Raw genomic sequence first — 20939 nt, 5'->3', positions numbered from 1 at the left:
TCAGGGGAGGTTCACTGAGAGGCAGCCTCTCTTTTTGCAGGAACGCCCTGATCACATTCACACAGTTGCACACATTTACACCTGGAAGCTGCCCAGTACTACCGCAGTCTGATCTGCTGCCACTGAGCAGCTCCACTGGAGCCGTTGGGGTTAAGGGCCTTGCTCAACGGCACCTCAGTGGTATTAATGAGGGAGGGACAAGGTCTTTTCTCACCCAAATTTTATCTTGTTGGTCTGCGGATTGAACCGACGACCTCCCGGTCCTGGACCTCCTCTCTTCTCTGACCTTCAGGCCACCACTGCCATGCACACTTGTACACTGTTCCTCATGTTTTGACCGAAAAGCAATAGCCGATTTTAAGGCAGTGTTACGTAATTGTGGTCAAACGCTTTGAACAAAACCATTTGAACACAAAACGTTAGCGCTAGCTAGCTACAAAGTTAGCTTCTGCTAACTTTGTAACGAGGCTACATTTCACTGCCACCGTAACAGCAGCTGGTATAAGTTACTCATAAATACACATCCACACAACAGCAATATTTCACATCTTGAAATACACAACCCATCACCATATTTAAAAAAATAATCGAACACAACATATATAACATATATATAACATTAGCTACAGCTTTAGCTGTAGGTTAGCTACAACCTTGAGATTCAACTGCCCACTTGAACACTTGGAAAAGTTTTACAAAATATAGCGTACTTACAGGCTGTGGTTCTGAATCTCCAGGATGGCCAGACAGAGTCGGAACTGCACCGTCTTTCAGAACTAATCGGTTTGAAATCCTGAATCGAACTGTTGCCGGTTCAGGAAGCAGTCCTCCGTAAAATGGACAGAACACAACATAACGTTGGGGTTGTAGTCCTGGGGAATAGTGCCAAAAACAAAGTGTAACCACTGACTCTTCAATTCATCGTCTTTTGGAAGACGAAAAAGAGGAAATTTCCCCTTGCACTGATGAATACAGCGTCTCCTGGACATGATAGAATCTCAACTCTCCGGCCGCTCTGACGTCAGCTCGTCAACGAAGAAAAGGCTTCACTACAACAGAGCTGTTTGGAGCAGTTTTGCAACACAGCTAAGGAAAGGGAAAAAGCCAAAAAGCATACTATCACCTCTTTAAAGCTAACAACCTTAGGGCAAACTAAACTGTACTTAACACCATAATAAAACAAAAAATAAAATTACTCTTGGCATGTTTATTAGAACGTGATCACACATTCCATCATAAAACTCCACATTGCAGAACATTAACCATGCACACATATGGCATAATGTTATTCATTATTTACCATGAGGCCACTTTGAATGAATTACGTTAACGTTTCTGTGGGAATAAGCCACTATGGTAGCGAAGCCAACAATAGCCATGTTAGCTCATGTTAGCTCTAATACTCTGGGTACATCTGCAAGAATATATTAGCCTAGAAATCTAGACCACACTAGCGGCAGCAAATGTAATTTACAGCCAGGGTCGTCTAGCAACTCTGTTGGCTTGGGAGCTGGAAAAACCAAACTCTAGTCAGGCCAATCACATTGTGTATAGAGATGGTGGGCGGGGCTTATGGCTGCTGCTGGTGAACAGCGGTCTCTGGAAGACTTGGAGTTCAGCTTTTCTTTGAGAAAAGAACAAAGAACGTCACTGAAGTCATTCTTAAAAAAGGAAGATGTGTTTACAGTTTAAAGTTGAATCTATCAACTAGCGTTGCTCTGATTGGTTGTAGAGCTATCCTATTGGTGCAGAGGGAATCTGAAAGACAACCGTTCAGCCCGCACCTCAGATTGTGCCCTCCCAATGGTGAGTTCCCAGACCCTTGTCAGGCTAAGAATATATATAATTACCCAACTGTCACTAAGCGTTGCCTAACGTTACCAAGTCCCCCTGCTGTTAAAAATGTGCCGACAGGTTGGTGTAGTGAGCAGCCAGTGGAGCCAGGGGATCGGCATATGCCGCTGTACCACAGTGGCTGACCATCAGCCTCTTTTTCATCTCAGCGCTACTGTTCTGAGTGGTTGTTGTGTCCTGAACACTGACCTGAACATGGCGGCTATCAGAGTCCCAGTCTGCTGCTGGTCTCCTGGGGACTTCGTTGGTATCAGAGTCCCAGTCTGCTGCTGGTCTCCTGGGGACCTCGTTGGTATCAGAGTCCCAGTCTGCTGCTGGTCTCCTGGGGACCTGGTTGCTCCGCTGCTCCTGGTTCTGGTTGTCCTCCTCCATTCCTCTCAGATCTCCACTGGGGCTGCTGGACTCACTCTGGATTCTGTTCAGTACAAATCAAAGCATGCAGAGATATTCAGGAGCTGCTGTCTCCTCTCGTTCTCCTCACATCCACACACAACTAAAAGAACAACAATAGAAGCTGTTAGGATGACTATCAAAGACTTGACAGAGTCCCTGGAGTCTTCTTCAAAACTAGTTTACTTGCAGCAAGGAATCTATTACATGCACCTCATGAGTACAGACACACTGACTGCCGATCACCCTCAGCAGCTGAATTTTAAAAGCAGGAAACACCCATGGTTACATAAAACCCAAAGGCAGCAAACATATTCATATCTGGGTTAGTCTTGCTGTTCTTCCATCATCTCCCACACATCATATGCTTCGCCCTCAGAGATCACTCAGTCCTTCTTTATCTGTTCTGCACAGATTAGGGCTGCACGATGTGAGGAAAACATCTAACTGTGATTATTTTTGACTGATATTGCGATTGTGATACACAATATTGGAGGGAATGATCGTTTTTGTATCATTATTCTCATTTTCATTGAAAAATATAAAAAAAATATTTAAAATAATAATTGTAGTGTGATTTTTGCGAGGATCTGTACCAAACAAGGATATTTTGCCTGTAACATAAAGTTATAGACCTTCTGTCTTATTTGTGTCTCACTAAATCAGTCGTTCACTCAGGCATGGTCAACTTCTATCTGTGGACATGTTGTTACGTTGTTTGCATGCACAAAAAACGGCGTAATGCCTTGTTATCAACTGGTTGCTAACAATAGCTAACCGGGCTACAGCTAATGACAACAATGAAAATCAGACTTTTAAATAGAACGCATTCAACTCGGGTATGACGTCTGTTTCAGGAATACAAAAGTTGGTAAACAGAACGCGGCATAAATGTGGTAGAAGAAGCTCTATGTTGAGGACAGCTTCACCCAGCTGGAATGCTGCTAATGCAGTCAGAGGAGAACACACGGAGCACACCTGAAATCATTCACTGGCGACGCATGCGCAGCTCAGCCTTCTCCTCGCTTTGATCGCCGTGATAAAGAGCAGTCATTAGAGGTTTTACCTGAGTGTGTGTGTGGCTTTACCTCGAGCTCTGTCTCCTAAAACGGTCCAATAAGATCAGCAGCTAACAGACTACACAGCTATTCTACCGCCAGCACGAGATAGATCACAGGGGAACAACGAGACTTCCGGTTTCCTCCAAGACAAAGGTTTTCACATTAAAAGTTTAAAATGAAAGAACGGTGCCGCCTGGAGGTCAGCAGGGGAACTACACATACATATATACATATATACATATATATATACATATATATATATATATATATATATATATATATATATATATATATATATATATATATATATATATATATATATATATATATATATATATATATACACACACACACACACACACACACACACACACACCGTATTTCCTCAAATAAAAGCCGGGGCCTTTATTTACCTGAACTGCAGAAGGTACCAGGCTTGTATTTGAAGCAGGCTTTTATTAGAGGCAGGCCTTTATTCTTAATTTCATCTGTTTGATAAGTATAACTATTTTAAATAAACTGTTTTAAATGAAAAACATAGCGTTGCAGTGGATAGAGATCATTCATTTTTTAAGAAACATTTGCAAAAATATCACCATATACAACAACAGCCAGAAGGGCGACAAAACAATTTGGGTCAGAATGAATCAAACACCACCATTGTGTCAGTTTGAACCCTGTAAATGTACCGGGTATTTATTTCAAATACAGGTACTACAGTATTGCTGGTAGATTACAATAAGAGCATACAGTAGTTGCTGGTTTGCAGCACACCAGTATGTGATTAACGTTACAGACGGTAGCTAGCTAGCTTTGTTTCTAGCTCCAGGCTAACTTGTTTCCTCCCACCTCCAGCTAGCTAGCTGTGCTCTGCTCTGGTCGGCTAATCTTGTCAGCTCGTCCTTCTGTTTCTTCCAGTATCTGATTCTCCTGGGGTCAATGTCGAAACGTCTCGCAGCTTTTTCACCCGAGTTTTCCTCCGCATACTTTAAAACTCTTTTCGTTTTGTTGTTGAAAAGTCCGTCAATAGCACCAGAGTCCGTCTTTCTCTGCTAGCACTGAATGAGACCCGTGTTACAGCCAATGTAGCTACTGCCATCTATTGGCTCCTGTACGTTACTGCAAACTACACTTGGCTGAGTAACACATACAGCCGCATTGACTAAAATACCGGTTGGACAATAATCCAGAAAAACAAAGTGTGGAAAAAAGCACGAATATATTGTTGAATCTGTTAAATGAAATTGGTAGAAATGTACATTACAATGAACTTGAATTTTATTTAGACTTAATATTATATGAAAGGCATTTAGGAGATTATCCACACTATTGAGTATTTTCCCCACTACATCTCAGAGGGAAATATTGTACTTTTTAGTTACTTTAGTTACTCCACTACATGTATCTGACAGCTTTAGTTCTGCTGATTCAGGAGCATTCACTGTCTCTGTGTGTGTGTGTGTGTGTGTGTGTGTGTGTGTGTGTGTGTGTGTGTGTGTGTGTCTGTGGGTCATCATGGCACCAGGAAGTACATCAAATAAAGGAATAAAGGCGAAAAAAATCATTTCTATTTTGACATATTATACTTCCCTCAATACTTATTATTGATTATACCGACCCACCCCTACCAACCCACCTCCCTTCCCCCAACCCACCCTACCATCCACCCACCTCTATCACCCCCCGTCCCCATTTACCCACCTACCCATAGCTGGTCCTCATTCAAGACAGGTCGCACTTACACACACACACACACACACACACACACACACACACACGACAACAACAAAATAAAATTTAAAAATAAATAATAATTAAGATAAATAAATAAATAATACAATTAAATAAATAAAGACATGCTCTAGATCAGAGGTTTTCAAACTTTGTGTGTGTGTGGACCACTATTTGTAATCAAGAATATTCGCGGACCACCTCATAATACACCTATTAAAATATGTCTCCACACAGTCCTACCTGAATTAATCCTCACCTGTTAACAGGCCTACTAGCACTAAAACTAGAACTGGTCATCTCATCAGTACAACAGGCTTGTTGGCTGCCACATATTCAATTTATTTATTTACTCAAGCGCCTGAGGGCATAATCAGGTTCATTAGAACAACAGGCTTATTTCCATAGCAATGGAGTATTACATATATACAGTAACTTAAATGTTATATCAATATACATATTCTTAATTTTTATGAGAATTTCCTGGTAGAATGAAGGTTAAAAAACTATTATTTTATATTTTATTTAGCTTTTCCACGGACCACCTGCAGTACCCTTACGGACTACTAGTGGTCCGTGGACCACGGTTTGGGAATGACTGCTCTAGAGGGCATCATAAATTTGGCTCCATTTGCTATTAATTCGTTTATTTTTGTCCTCTGACATTGATCTTTCAATACACAGGTAGTACTTCATTAGGGCCTTCCAGTTCTCTATTGAAGGTGCTTCCTTATTTTTATTTTTATGATTTTTCTATTAGTTTACTTAGATAACCAAATTTCCAAGCTCTCCCAAGTTCCATTTTTCTTTAACGTCAACCCCTAGGTCTTCTGTCCATTTATTTCTAATCAGTTGTGGTTGGTGATAATTATTTAACAAGCCGCCACTGTTTGTAATAATGTATCACTGCTTTCCATGCCTATCAATAAATTGTACGATCAGCCTCCTTTTTGTTTGTTGCTTTGGCTTAAAATGTTAGACATTTCAGGGCTGATGTTCTTTTCCAAGGCAAAATTGCAAGTAATCCAGTTTTTCAGTTGCATATACCTAAATAATTCTGTATCTTTTTAGTTATATTTACTTATTGTGAATTATGCAACAGTGTCGTGGTTTGTGACATCTGACAACTGCTGGATTCCACGTTTTATCCATGTTTCCCAGTATAGCCGCGTGCTCGGGATATTTATTGATGGATTGTTCCAAATCGGTATGTGCCCAGGAAGCCCTAATACTTGATAGAGTATTTATTTCATTTCATTCCAGGCCTTTAATGTACTGTGAATAACAACATTTGTTGATTTGATTTTGTCAATATATCAAATATTTTGAGTTTACCTCTTTAAAAAAGGTGATAACCCGTGTTATAGGAATAGTTTGAAATTTGAATAAGAATTTGGGTAGCCACATCATCTTAAAGAGGTTTACTCTTCCCATTAAATTAATCTTCAAGTCTTGCCACTGCCTAACATCCTTCCTAAAGTCTTTCACAAGTGGAAGAAAGTTATCATACAACTGGGTCTTATCATGGCTGGTATAGGTTCCAAGATATTTTATATATGTTTTTCTGTATCCGAAATTATGTGAAATTCTATTTTGCAAGAGTCTATTGCCAACAGCTCCGTTTTTGCAATGTTCATTTTATAACCTGAGATCCCTGAAAAGGTTGTAATTATTTTCATAATGTGTGGAACTGAGGTGATTGCATTGCTTAAGTAAAGTAATAAATAATCTGCAAATAAGCTCAATTTAAACTGTTTCTTACCAATCTCAACACCTCCTATCTCCTTTGTCTCTCTAATTTTTTGAGCCAAGGGTTCAATAGCTAATGCAAACAATGATGGAGAAAGAGGACAACCTTGGGCAGTTCCTCTAGTTAATGAGAAAGGTTTTGATAGAATTCAAAAGACAATAAAATACTTTAAGATATTGTATTGAATAAATTAGGAATTAAATTTGGCTCTGTTCAGAGGACAGCAGCAGCAGCATTAGGGGACGCTCTCACAGTTTAACACTGGGAGAGCTAGACTATCCCCCATATGAACAGAGCAGCAACCATGACATAGAAGCAAATACACAACAAGGTGGAGCAGGGGAGGAGGTGGGTAGCATAGATGTGAGAAATAAGCAGTTAGGAGCAAACTAAAGCAGCTTTAAGTAGGGCGCCCTGTTTGAGTGTAGCCATTTAGCAGCGAGGGGAGTTGACCAGCTGATGCAGCTCAGCTGATGCAGCTCATTCAGCCTCGACTGTTAGGGGAGAAGATGGGAAAGATGAAGGTGGATCCATCACTGGTCCTGTGGTGTTTGGATTATCTATCCCTCAGACCACAGTATGTACGCCTGCAGAACAGTGTCTCAAGCACTATTCTAAGCAGCACGGGGGCGCCACCAGGAACTGTGCTGGCTTCGTTCCTGTTTACCATCTACACAGCGGATTTCCAACACAACACCGACTGATGCTTCTTGCAGAAATTCTCAGATGACACCACAGTTGTCGGCCTTATCAGAGCAGACGATGAGGAGGAGTACAGAGGAACACTCAACAACTTTGTGAAATGGAGTGCTGACAATCACCTCCATCTCAATACCACAAAAACCAAGGAGATGGTTGTGGACTTCAGGAGGGGGAGGAGGAAGATCCAACCAACACCAATCACCATCAGGGGCACTGAGGTGGAGTTAGTGGCCAACCACAGGTACCTCGGTGTGCAGCCTGACAGCAAGCTGGACTGGAAGAGCCATATGGAGGCGGTGTACTGTAAGGGGCAAAGCCGACTCTATTTTTTAAGGAGGCTAAGGTCATTTAATATCTGCCAACCTTTGCTCTGCAGTGTCTATCCCACAGTGGTGGCCAGTGCTCTGTTTTTTGTTGTGGCCTGTTGGGGAGACGTCGTCCACACAGGAGACAGAAACAGAGTGGACAAGCTCATCAAGAAGGCCGGCTCGGTGGTCGGGGCTGAACTAGAGACAGTCCAGCAGGTGGCAGGGGCCAGAACATTAAATAAACTAGGATCAGTACTGACCAACCCTGCACACCCACTCCACCTCCTGAAGGTGATAAACAGCAGCACCTTCAGTCAAAGACTGATGGCACCAATGTGCAAGTCGGAGCGGTATAGGAAGTCTTTCATACCAGCTGCTATACGTTTTAAACCTGTCTCTCTCTCTGCTGCTCAGTTGTCATTTCAGGCTAAGAACAGCCCTCCTCCTCCCCTTGCTCCTCCGGCCTTCATCCCGCACGGCTCCTGGTTCCTCCTCCGACCAGACCGCGTCGGCTCATCGGTTCGACATTCGGGTTCCTCACACCGCCATCAGTGTCTAGACTCCATCGGGGTATCAGCTTTTGGCCTTCTAACCCCCTAATTATTATCATTTAATAATGATGGAGTCTAATCTCCAAAGACTGTACATGTCATATCATGCTTTCGTACAATAAATCTTTGCATATCTGCAACAAAGACTCCCTGATTGAAATAGTCCCTTGGTACATTGTTTCTACCAGGAAATTCCCATAAAAATTAAGAATATGAGTATTGATATACAGTTTAAATTACCATATAGTATATAATATAAATATAGATTTAAATTAAATTATTGTGTGATTACTAAAATAGGCTAGGTTTTGAAATTTGGACAATATCCAAGTGTTCTTATTACTGTATATAGATTTAATACTCCGTTGCTATGGAAATAAGCCTGTTCCCTGTCCCTCGGGCACTTGAGTAAATAAATAAATTAAATATGTGGCAGCCGTTGTGTGCAGTAAACTTTCTTTTAACAAGCCTGTTGTACTGATGAGATGACCAGGTCTAGTTTTAGTGCTAGTAGGCCTGTTAAGAGGTGAGGATTAATTCAGGTAGGACTGTGGGGAGACATATTTTAATAGATGTATTATGAGGTGGTCCGCGAAAATTCTTGATTACAAATAGTGGTCCACACACACACAAAGTTTGAAAAGCCCTGGTCTAGTCAAGGACCGTTGTGGCTCCATGTTATCTTGCCAGAGAGCAATCAGTATGATGTGGCATTCTTATGTGTTGTCCTCCCGTCGACCGTGCAACTTTTTGTTATTTTTGGTCAAAATTTAAAGTTTTTTTTCAACGTTTTGGTCGTCTTTTTCAAAACTTTTGATGCTTCCCCCCCTGATGTTTTGTCATTTTTTCTGTGTTTTTTTCCCCCCACGTTTTTGAAGCTTTTGCAGAGATTTTTCTCACTTTTTTCAACATTCTTTCATAATTTTGTTTTTGGAATGCTATAAAATTGAATAAAGCATCCACATTTAAAGAAAGTAGTGAGTTGATCATATATTTTACTTGTGAAGAGCGTTGTGTGGAACAATCCGCATTATTTTTCTGAAAATTTGGTTGAAAGAAACCCACTTTTCTGATAAAGATGTTTTTTTAGGAAAGCCGTCCACTCCAAAGACGTTAAATTCTCCAGATCCTGTGACACACATGTCACTATAGCATAAGCTATTACAATATCATTGATTTTACGCATTACAAGTCTATATAATTCAATCCCTGAAATAAACACATAATCTATTCGACTGTAGCTATTCTGCGCATGTGAGAAGTACAGTATGTGTAATCTGTTGTATTAGGGTGTAAGGTCCTCCATACATCCTGAAGGTCATTAATTACTAAGAAATTGAGGAGTTTATTTGGTGGATTTAACTTTCTGGTTGTTGTTGAGCTGTCCTTTGAACTAAAGATATAGTTCAGATCTCCCCCGAATATGAGCCCTGTTGGTGCACTCTCTAAGACTGTCTGTGTCTTGCTTAGAAAAGACATATCAGATATACAGTATATATTCTGTATGTAACAAATGTCAGTGACATGTTTCCTCCACCAGAGGGCACCACCAGTATATATTATTTATCATGAGTCAGTCAGTGGGACTGATGGAACTGGTCCAGTATTAAACAAGAAACAAGCTGCAATGTAACCATATGACCAAACCCACCAGACTCCATGTAAATAATCAGGACTTTTAGCGTGTATAGAGCCAGCATATTTCCACCAGACTCCATGTAAATAATCACTACTTTTAGCGTGTATAGAGCCAGCATATTTCCACCAGACTCCATGTAAATAATCAGGACTTTTAGCGTGTACAGAGCACCAACACCAAACCCACCAGTACGCTAAAAGTCCTGATTATTTACATGGAGTCTGGTGGGTTTGGTGATGGGGATTTCGGGGCTGTTTCATGTTAAACTAAAAGGATCTTACTCTTTAACTAAAAGGTCTATCTCTGTAGGGATCCATCCCATAATGTTGTCAGACACTTAGAATAATAATCTGAGTCTGTCAGCAGCAACAACAGAACTTTTTGACGTAAACTTTACCTTTTAATTAGGAGTTTAGACTTTGACTCTTTATTGATCCTTTTGGGATGACTCCTGCAAGGAAATTAGATTTTCAGCACCAGATTTTAGCAGTTTACAAAACACTCTTTAAATAAAGAGGTATACAAATTACAGTATAGAAAAAATACAGTATAAGAATAACAATAAACTTTTAGCTAAATATTTTTTACAAAAAGTAAACAAACAGTAAACAACAATAAACTACAGATAAATAAAGATAAATATATAGATATATAGGACTGTGTATGGTATTGTGTTATTGTAGTTAATAAATAAATGACATTTAGCATAAATTAGCAGTTAAGCGCAGTTAGAGTGTCCAGGTATGTGAGTAGATTAATTTATTGCACAGTGAATGAGTGAGTGGCTACCACTCCTTCCCTTCTTTCCTGTTCTGTCCTCTTTGCCCTATTTATTCTATTTCCTCCTACCCCTGAGTGAGGAGTTGTAGAGTATGATGGCATGAGGGACAAAGGAGTTCTTGAGTCTGTTGGTCCTACAATTGGGAAGGAGCACAGAGCCAGCCCGGCTGTGTTGTCCAGTCCAGTTTATTATCCAGCCACAGCCCGAGGTATTTGTATGATTGCACAGCCTCCACCTCAGCTCCCTCTAGCAGGACTTTAAACACAGGTTTAAACACAGACACGTCAGGAAGAATAAATCCACCAAATCAAGTCACTAATAATCAGCATGTGGCCTCGTTTTATTTCATTTATTTACATTTAATTGTTCCACATTCCAAAACATTTAAAACAATTCAATCAATGACGTTATTCAGATAAATAAATCAGCTGTTTGCTTTTGATTGTCTGACGTTTTATTACATTATCAGTGTCTCTGTGTGTGTGTGTGTGTGTGTGTGTCTCTGTGATGTCAGAGGATATATGACATCAGTGTCTTTACTTTAAGTCTGAACAAACTTCAACAGATTTAAAACCACATTCAGTCACAGAAAATACAAACAGTGAATATAAAATGTCAAAGATTATTAAATGAAAAGTCCACAAAGAAAGAAAATATAATGTTAAACTACAAAACAATGAGAGGAATGTTTGGACCAATCGCTGTATAGTCTCACAATTCTCAAAGGTTAGGGTTTTTGCGCCAACTTTTGGGAGTTTTGGAGTAGATAAGGGCGTCAAAAATGTGTTCAAGGGCTAAAACAAATAAGGGGACTTGTTGTGGAAAATGTCTTTGGTGTTTGGTGATGAAGCTGGAAATTAAGATTGTCTGACAGGCTGGAGTTATCTATGTTATTTTCTTCTTCAAGTAGAAGGAGGCAGTTTAACAGTGATGATGCAGTCTGAGAGAGTGTGTCAGCGAACAAAGGAAAACTCCGGATTTTTAATGGGTGGGCATGCAAAGGGAGGGACAGTATTTATTGTCGACTCAGCTCCTTTTACTGCTGATTCTGCTAATTTTACTGCTCAGTCTGAGCAGCTTCAGGTTATTGGCCCTTTGCCAGGTACTTCCAAGTGTGGAGGCTACATGAGAGAGACGGGGGTAGCACAGCCTCAATGCTACGGAGGCAGGAGAAGCTACGATTGCCTTTTAAGATAACAGAGTACTTATAATGTCCTGCTATGCCCTGCTACGCTCTGGAGTGCCCCGCAGTGTCCTGCAGTGCACTGCAATGCCATGAACTCCTACAATTACTATTTCTAGTCACTGTTCCATTATCTTTTATTTTGACTATTATTGCAACTGTTCATCACCCCCCCCCCCAACCGTCAGACACCGCCTACCAAGAGCCTGGGTCTGTCTGAGGTTGTTTCCTAAAAGGGAGTTTTTCCTCACCACTGTTGCACTAAATGCTTGCTTTTGGGGGAATTACTGGAATTGTTGGGTCTTTGTAAATTATAGAGTGTGGTCTAGACCTACTCTATCTGTAAAGTGTCCTGAGATAACTCTTATGATTTTATACTATAAATAAAATTGAAAATTGAATAATGTATCCCTATGACTGATATATTATAACATCATATAGTATATATACGCATTTCCATGTTCAGCCACATGTTAGCTTTATTGTGTGTATGAGAGAGGGTGTGTATGGATGCTGTGGTGGGGGGGTGTCTGTGGGTGTCTGGGGATGTATTTATGTGATGTGGGGGCAATTGCTTTTAACATGTATGAAAAGTGCTCTATAAATAAAGTTTGATTGATTGATTGATATAGAAAACAGAGTAAATATTGTATAATATAAAAGTAAATACCGTACATATAAAGCCATGAAAATATAAAAACCATGCAGTAATTGATAATATATGTAAGAAAAATCACACATCAGTATGACAGAGAAACACTTTCCCCTACACTCTCTCAGGTGTGTGTTGAAAAGCTAAAACCAATAAGGGGCCCTTAGAGCAGCCATGACACGTCTAGGCCCAAATGCAAGCAGCCCAGAGAAATGACTATTTTGAACATTGCTGCAACATTTTGAGAGTTTCTGTGCATCTTAAAGTACTTAAACATGTATTCCTAAAATGAAAATTAGACTGACTTCCTGTCAGGCATAATGTAATATGTTTCTAAAGATCACAACAAAGTTTTTTATCAAATTTCAAACATGCCTATACATTTTCCAACCGAAACATCTTTAACCCCTTAGCGTTCTGACGGCCCGCCCACGGGCCGTCGGCGTCTTTCGAACACGTGTTGCTATGTATACAACTCCTATGTTTAAGTAGTTACTCATGCCATACATCTTTGGAAAGCTACAACTCTTGTGATTTCACTGATACAAACTATTCCAAGACATGATAACAACAGCAGGTACAATCATCGCCTCTGTCTGAGTAACAAACAACTACAAAATTGAGGTAACTCACCTTTGAAGCCTCATTGTAATCCACAGATCCATAATATTCTCACAAAAACGGTCTTGTTACATTGACAAAGGTCCCGACGATCAAATCCAGTAAACTATTTAGTCCAAACATATTATGACATTAAAATATATCCACGGACAGCTGTTTTTAAATTTCAAATTTCGCGGCAGTTATTTAATATTTTACTGTATTTCCTGGAGTAAATCTTGTTTGCATATATTTTTTTGCCGGTATCTGATATCAAAATGGCCCCTGCACTCTGACCTTTCGATTGACACCTCACTTGAACCAATAGGACCTTCCTGGTCTCGTCTACAGCCTAGAATAGCCAACGAGTGCCTGCGGTGAAAGAAGGTGCACGCCTTTTTATTTTGTGCCAATGACTGACGTTTTGTATAGCCAATGAACGGGGAACTGATGCTTTCGCGGGTAGTTACAATCCTAAACAAAGGAATGATCTGTGTAGTGCAAACACCGATAAAAACACGGCCCACTACTTTCTACATCCTAAACCAAAACCGAACGAGAAATTGAGAATGGCGAAAATTAGCAAGTCAAGAAGATATACCCTCCAAGAAGCAGTGGAGGAATGTACTCGGCCACGTGAAAGCGACAAGTCAGAGGAGGAAATGTCTGAGAAAGACAGTGAAATGTCTTGCATGGACTCCGTGGCAGAGGACATGTTCCTAGAGGGAGGAGACATTACTCTCGACAAGTGAGTATTTTACTTATATAACGTTACTGTATAATTAGACAGGCTGTGACCTGGAGCTCACCGTCTGCTTCAGTTTGACTGTTGAAGAGTGTTTAGATGATTTAAATGTTTACTAATTTAGAGAATGGATAGTTCGCCAAGCTAACCTTAGCTTGCTAATTTCACCAAGCTATCATGCTAACGTTACACTAAACGAGCCAGACAAAGTTGTCTCACATCTAAAGGCAACCCTGCTCTCTACTCTGCTTGCTGAGAGCTCCACAGCTAACGTTACACATTTGTTGCACCACATTTACTGCAAGAAGTGTTGCAAACGGAAACGTTTGAGTAAATACTGCGTCACAAGTTTGCAGCTGTTATTGTATTTATGTAAATATCTATGGTAATATCTACACATTTGTTAATATTTTTCGTTGACTTAGCATTCAGAACATTATTTGTAATTACTGTTATTTCTTTATATTCACATTATAGGAAATGTGATGTAGATATGGATTGGGAGCCTGCTACATCTGCACCAGTGAGCAAGTGGCCACATGGAGTGGAGAAGCAGGACAGTTCATCAGGTGATGAGCCTCATCTTCCAACTCCTCAGAACAGCAGGAGACCAAGAGGTAGAGGACAAGGTAGAGGAAAAGGGAGAGGCGTGGAGCAGCAGGACAGTTCATCAGGTGAGGAGGCTCATCTTCCAACTCCTCAGAACAGCAGGAGACAAAGAGGTAGAGGACGAGGTAAAGGAAAAGGGAGAGGCTGCAGTCAAGCCAGATCAAGCAGCCCATCTGAAGAGAGGTGGAATGATGTCGATGTCCCAGACATCACACCACCACAGCCCACCTTCAGACCCAGAAATGTCCCAGGACCCCAGCTCATACGTACTGCTACGTACACAGCCCTGCAGTTGTTTCAACTGTTTTTTACCAACTCTGTTTTGAAGACAATACTTCAAAACACCAACCACTGTGGCTCAACACACCATTCAACACCCTCTATCCCGTGAATTGATCTGACATTGCAGGACATGTTTGCATTCATGTCTTTAATTGTTTACATGGGTGTAGTCAAATGCTTTTCTTTCACTGATTACTGGCGTGGGGGTCATCTTTATAGCTTGCCGTTCCCGAGACGGGTAATGACCGGTAAAAAGTTCCTCAGGATCTCCCAGTCCCTTCACCTCAGCAGCTCTGTGGGTGATGCTGCTAATGAGGAAAGGAGAGGCACAGGAGCCTACGACCGTCTGGCTAAGATAAAGCCGCTCTACGAGGAGATGAGGGACTCCTGCAGAAGAAACTTTCACCCTGGCCAGGAAATCTCCATTGATGAGCGAATGGTTGCCTCAAAAGCCCGCACTGGTTTGAAACAATACATGAAGAACAAGCCTGTTCGCTGGGGTTATAAACTCTTTGTTCTGGCAGACTCCAGGAACGGTTATACATGGGACTTTTTTGTTTATGAGGGAAAGTGCCAGGGAAACAGTGGTAAGGGACTCAGTTATGAGGCAGTGATGGAGCTAATTGATGTACAGTTGCTGGGCACCGGCTATAAGGTCTTTGTAGACAATTTTTATACAAGTCCAATCCTGTTTCGTGACCTCCTTCTGAAGAGGATCTGGGCATGCGGAACCATCCGCACAAACAGAATCGGATTCCCAAGGTCAAAGGTCAACATTCTGGTCTCAAAATCTCCTCGTGGCAGCATACGTTGGATCAGGAATGACTCCCTGCTCTTTGTTCAGTGGCGAGACACAAGGGATGTTTTTCTGTGCTCAACCCTCCACACAGCCCACGCAGAGGACACAGTGCAGAGGAGGGTCAAAGCTGCAGATGGGCAGTGGCAGTTGAAGGACGTCTCAGTTCCACCAGTGGTGCAGGACTACAACCGGTACGTACTATATATTCAACTACATTTTCATGTATGCTCTTGGAAATGTTATATTTGTCTGCTGTATACATTAATGTTTTTGTATACTGTCTGTTCATCTACTGTAGGTGCATGGGTGGAGTGGACCACTCAGATGCCCTCATAGGGTATTACAAAGTCCTGCACAAGACCCAACGGTGGTACAAGACTCTGTTTTACCACTTCATGGACATTGCAATTGTGAACGCCTTCCTCCTCCAGAAGGACCTTGCAGTTGGCAAAGGAGAGGTACCTCTGCATCAGAAGGCGTTCAGAGAGACGCTCGCAGTGGAGCTGGCAGAGGCGGGGTCTTCCTCCACAGCCACACCCGGACCACCTCCTGCTCCACGTGGAGCACATCACAGGCCAGTGCATATCAGTGGGCACAGCACTGCTGGTCGGCTGAAGTGCAGGCAGTGTCATGCAAAGACACCAGTGAAGTGCTCCTCCTGCGAAATTCCTTTGTGCTTTGTCGCTGGCCGTGACTGTTATAATGACTGGCATGTTGCCAATGACCTGTAATTGTAAATACTAGTACAGTGCCTGTTGAAATTGTGCCTGCACCACATATCGGCGTTCATCAACCACCAGACCCGGTGTGTGTGTAGAGGGAGAGACGGTGTTGTCTCATGTCATCTGATCGTTAAGAAATTTAACACATCAGCAGAGGTGCTCATTTTCCATACAGGTTTATGTTTATGGGACATATGTATATATTTAGTGGCTTGACGGTTAACGGTGAAGTATGGATTTGATTCGCTGGGTTCCTGCAATTTATAGATATGTGTATGTAAAAAGTTATATAGTAGTACCTGCAATACTTTTCCAGCATAGCACTTGTTTTACTTTGTTGACCATTTTTACCAACGGTTCCTTCAAATGTCCTTTGTGTTTTGTCGCTTGCGATTGTTACAATGTCTGGCATGTTGCCAATAACCTGTAAATGTATGTTGATTTAGATGTGTAAATAGTTATATAGTAATGCTTTTTTTTGCACTACTTTTTCACCATAGCACTTATTTGACATCTTTTTACCCTTTTTTACCAAAGGGTCAGGGCCAGAATATAACAACAGAGCTATCAGGGCATGAGGAGGAGGCAGGAGGGAACAGCTTGGCTCTGAAACATGTTCACTACGAGGCAGTGTGAAGGCGCTGGTGAGATTTAAGGTTACTACTCCGAGAAAACATTTTACCACACTGTTCACACCAGTACGGCTTCTCTCCAGTGTGAAGGCGCTGGTGAGATTTAAGGCTACCACTATGAGAAAACATTTTACCACACTGTTCACACCAGTACGGCTTCTCTCCAGTGTGAATGCGCTGGTGAGTTTTAAGGCTACTACTCCGAGGAAACATTTTACCACATTGTTCACACCAGTACGGCTTCTCTCCAGTGTGAATGCGCTGGTGAGATTTAAGGTGACTACTCCGAGAAAATTTGTTACCACATTGCTCACACCGGTACGGCTTCTCTCCAGTGTGAATGCGTCGGTGGATTTCTAGTTCACCACGGCTAGAAAAGGTTTTACCACATTGATCACAGCTGTAAGGTTTATCTCCAGTGTGAATGTGTTGATGTTTTTTTAGGGTACTCTGTTGTGTGAAAGCTGCCCCACATTGATCACAGCTGTAAGGTTTATCTCCAGTGTGAATGCGTTGATGGCTTTTTAGGGTACTCTGTTGTGTGAAAGCTGCCCCACATTGATCACAGCTGTACAGCTTTTCTCCAGTGTGGATGAGCTGGTGATATCTAAAGCTACTACTCTGAGAAAACGTTTTCCCACATTGTTCACACCAGTACGGCTTCTCTCCAGTGTGAATGCGCTGGTGAGATTTAAGGTTACTACTCAGAGAAAATGTTTTCGCACATTGATCACAGCTGTACGGCTTTTCTCCAGTGTGAATGCGTTGATGGCATTTTAGGTGAATCTGTTGTGCGAAAGCTGCCCCACATTGATCACAGCTGTATGGCTTTTCTCCAGTGTGAATGCGTTGATGGCATTTTAGGTGACTCTGTCGTGTGAAAGCTGCCCCACATTGATCACAGCTGTAAGGTTTGTCTCCAGTGTGAACTCTCTGATGAATCTTTAAATGTCCAGATGTGAAGGATTTGTCACAGTGTTGACGTTTGGGTCCCTTTCTTCCTCTCTGTTTCTATAGCAACAGAGAGAGAGAGAGAGAGAGAGAGAGAGAGAGAGAGAGAGAGAGAGAGAGAGAGAGAGAGAGAGAGAGAGCAACCTTCTTTAAACCCTAGACTTGCTCTCACAATTTTAACTCTTCATACAATAATTTATGACAAAATGAAGGAATATATGTGCCGGATGCTGACATGTTAACAGTGTTCATAAACTGTTCCAAACAGCTCTATTGTAGTCCAGCCTTTACTTCAGAGACAAATCTGTGTCACTTTGTAGCACACGTTATAATGCTCGCCAAGCTGGTAGGGTGGCACGCCCTCATACTCTGCTTCTGACTGGCTAGTATTCTTACCTAGGTACTGTCAGGGCCCTCATACTCTGCTTCTGACTGGCCGGTAGTCCTTACCTAGGTACTGTCAGGGCACACCCTCATACTCTGCTCCTGACTGGCTAGTAGTCATTACCTAGGTACTGTCAGGGCACGCCCTCATACTCTGCTTCTGACTGGCTAGTATTCTTACCTAGGTACTGTCAGGGCACGCCCTCATACTCTGCTTCTGACTGGCTAGTATTCTTACCTAGGTACTGTCAGGGCACGCCCTCATACTCTGCTCCTGACTGGCTAGTAGTCCTTACCTAGGTACTGTCAGGGCACGCCCTCATACTCTGCTTCTGACTGGCTAGTAGTCCTTACCTAGGTACTGTCAGGGCACGCCCTCATACTCTGCTTCTGACTGGCTAGTAGTCCTTACTTAGGTACTGTCAGGGCACGCCCTCATACTCTGCTTCTGACTGGCTAGTAGTCCTTACCTAGGTACTGTCAGGACACGCCCTCATACTCTGCTTCTGACTGGCTAGTAGCCCTTACCTAGGTACTGTCAGGACACGCCCTCATACTCTGCTTCTGACTGGCTAGTAGTCCTTACCTAGGTACTGTCAGGACACGCCCTCATACTCTGCTTCTGACTGGCTAGTATTCTTACCTAGGTACTGTCAGGGCACGCCCTCATACTCTGCTTCTGACTGGCTAGTAGTCCTTACCTAGGTACTGTCAGGACACGCCCTCATACTCTGCTTCTGACTGGCTAGTAGCCCTTACCTAGGTACTGTCAGGACACGCCCTCATACTCTGCTTCTGACTGGCTAGTAGTCCTTACCTAGGTACTGTCAGGGCACGCCCTCATACTCTGCTTCTGACTGGCTAGTAGTCCTTACCTAGGTACTGTCAGGACACGCCCTCATACTCTGCTTCTGACTGGCTAGTATTCTTACCTAGGTACTGTCAGGGCACGCCCTCATACTCTGCTGCTGACTGGCTAGTAGTCCTTACCTAGGTACTGTCAGGACACGCCCTTATACTCTGCTTCTGACTGGCTAGTAGTCCTTACCTAGGTACTGTCAGGGCACACCCTCATACTCTGCTTCTGACTGGCTAGTAGTCCTTACCTAGGTACGGTCAGGGCTCGCCCTCATATTCTGCTTCCTAATGGCAGATTGAACGGAGCCTCGACTTTCTTCCTGGTTTCTTTAGAGTGGTTGTGTCCTGAACACTGACCTGAACATCCCTGGTATCAGAGTCTGAGTCTGCTGCTTGTCTCCTGGGGACCTCGTTGGTATCAGAGTCCCAGTCTGCTGCTTGTCTCCTGGGGACCTCATTGGTATCAGAGTCCCAGTCTGCTGCTGGTCTCCTGGGGACCTCGTTGGTATCAGAGTCCCAATCTGCTGCTGGTCTCCTGAGGACCTCGTTGGTATCAGAGTCCCAGTCTGCTGCTGGTCTCCTGGGGACCTTGTTGCTCCGCTGCTCCTGGTTCTGGTTGTCCTCCATTCCTCTCAGATCTCCACGGGGGCTGCTGGACTCACTCTGGATTCTGTTCAGTACAAATCAAAGCATGCAGAGATATTCAGGAGCTGCTGTCTCCTCTCGTTCTCCTCACATCCACACACAACTAAAAGAACAGCAATAGAAGCTGTTAGGATGACTATCAAAGACTTGACAGAGTCACTGGAGTCTTCTTCAAAGCCAGTTTACTTTGAAGTTTTTGTTAGGTACTGGTGCCGGTTCGGGCCTGGCCCCAGTGGCCTGAGTGGATTGGGGACCAATTCAAGTTGTCTCAGACTGCACCTTTAACTTTCGTATTCGTTGATGGTAGAACACAAAGTCCTCTAGTTGAAGTCAATCATCTTTAGTGACAATATTGCAAGTTATCAAAGCTTATGCATAAAGATCAGCATTTTCTTATCCTCTCCAGTAGGGCTGCTCGATTATGGAAAAAAATATGATCACGATTATTTCGGTCAATATAGAAATCACGATAATTTGACATGATTACTCGTTGACTTCTGGAAAGATGTTGCAATTATTGAACTTAAAAACAGTGGAAAAAGTTTAATAAATCAACAGTAAAAAAAAAATACAACATACCTGTCCTTTGTAAACTTTATAATTTCATTCAGAACACAAGAGAAAATAAGAGTTTAGTTGCAAATGTAACGTGCATAATGAGCTAAATAATTGTTTTTCTCAATTATTCTGTTTTTGTGATCATTTGGAGCCAAAATCATAATCACAATTACATTTTGATTAATTGCACAGCCCTACTCTCCCGGTTCTCCCTTCTCGCCACGGTGCACGCTGCTGCTATCAGTGCGCCTGGTCCGGGCGTCCTGTTTCCATGACTACACCTTTGTTGTCTCCACTTCTCTGGCCAGAGACTGTTTGTTACTGTGTTCATTATCTCCTGGGTGCATTCTGTTCCAGCACAGCCTTCACATGTCTTATCACTCACAGGCCTCAGGAAACAGAGAGAGCAAGGTCAGCATGGCTTAAGGCCTTTTACTCTACAAAATATATTATCCAACATACACCTCATGAGTATAGACATTGACTGCAGTTCCCCCTCAGCAGCTAATTGGTGGTTACATAAAACACAAAGGCAGCAAACAAATTCGTATC

The 20939-nt window shown here is 42.3% G+C and overlaps 2 protein-coding genes and 1 long non-coding RNA gene across 6 annotated transcripts in view; 2 read left to right on the top strand and 1 right to left on the bottom strand.

Moving 5' to 3' along the window:
* The window catches only part of LOC116059941 (zinc finger protein 239-like), a 104571-nt gene extending 84737 nt beyond the window's left edge, over window positions 1-19834 (bottom strand). Inside the window, exons 1-4 of one of the 4 annotated variants that reach the window (XM_035993909.1) lie at window positions 19728-19834; window positions 19542-19682; window positions 17644-18002; window positions 16903-17559 (exon numbers count right to left, since the gene is read on the bottom strand). In XM_035993909.1, coding sequence (XP_035849802.1) covers window positions 16980-17559; window positions 17644-18002; window positions 19542-19682; window positions 19728-19811 — 1164 coding nt within the window. In that variant the 5' untranslated portion in view covers window positions 19812-19834 and the 3' untranslated portion in view covers window positions 16903-16979. Of the gene's footprint in view, window positions 1-2043; window positions 2270-3310; window positions 17560-17643; window positions 18003-19541; window positions 19683-19727 lie in introns of those variants that run through there. The other 3 variants (XM_035993907.1, XM_035993905.1, XM_035993908.1) reach the window with 3 other exon arrangements.
* LOC116059936 (piggyBac transposable element-derived protein 4-like) lies at window positions 13640-16383 on the top strand. The gene is made up of 4 exons (XM_031313199.2): window positions 13640-13950; window positions 14425-14576; window positions 14688-15828; window positions 15936-16383. The coding sequence occupies exons 3-4, from the start codon at window positions 14969-14971 to the stop codon at window positions 16366-16368; spliced, it is 1293 nt and encodes a 430-aa protein (XP_031169059.1). The 5' UTR covers window positions 13640-13950; window positions 14425-14576; window positions 14688-14968; the 3' UTR covers window positions 16369-16383.
* Window positions 17484-17700, top strand: LOC118493600. The gene is made up of 2 exons (XR_004895547.1): window positions 17484-17520; window positions 17605-17700. It is a non-coding gene; the product is annotated as an uncharacterized LOC118493600 (long non-coding RNA).
* Window positions 19835-20939: the final 1105 nt, after the last annotated feature.

This window comes from Sander lucioperca, chromosome 17 (genome assembly GCF_008315115.2).
Source record: "Sander lucioperca isolate FBNREF2018 chromosome 17, SLUC_FBN_1.2, whole genome shotgun sequence".
Classification (NCBI taxonomy): domain Eukaryota; kingdom Metazoa; phylum Chordata; class Actinopteri; order Perciformes; family Percidae; genus Sander; species Sander lucioperca.
The sequence above is the reverse complement of the archived record's forward strand: the minus strand, read 5'-3'. Positions and strand labels throughout refer to the sequence as shown.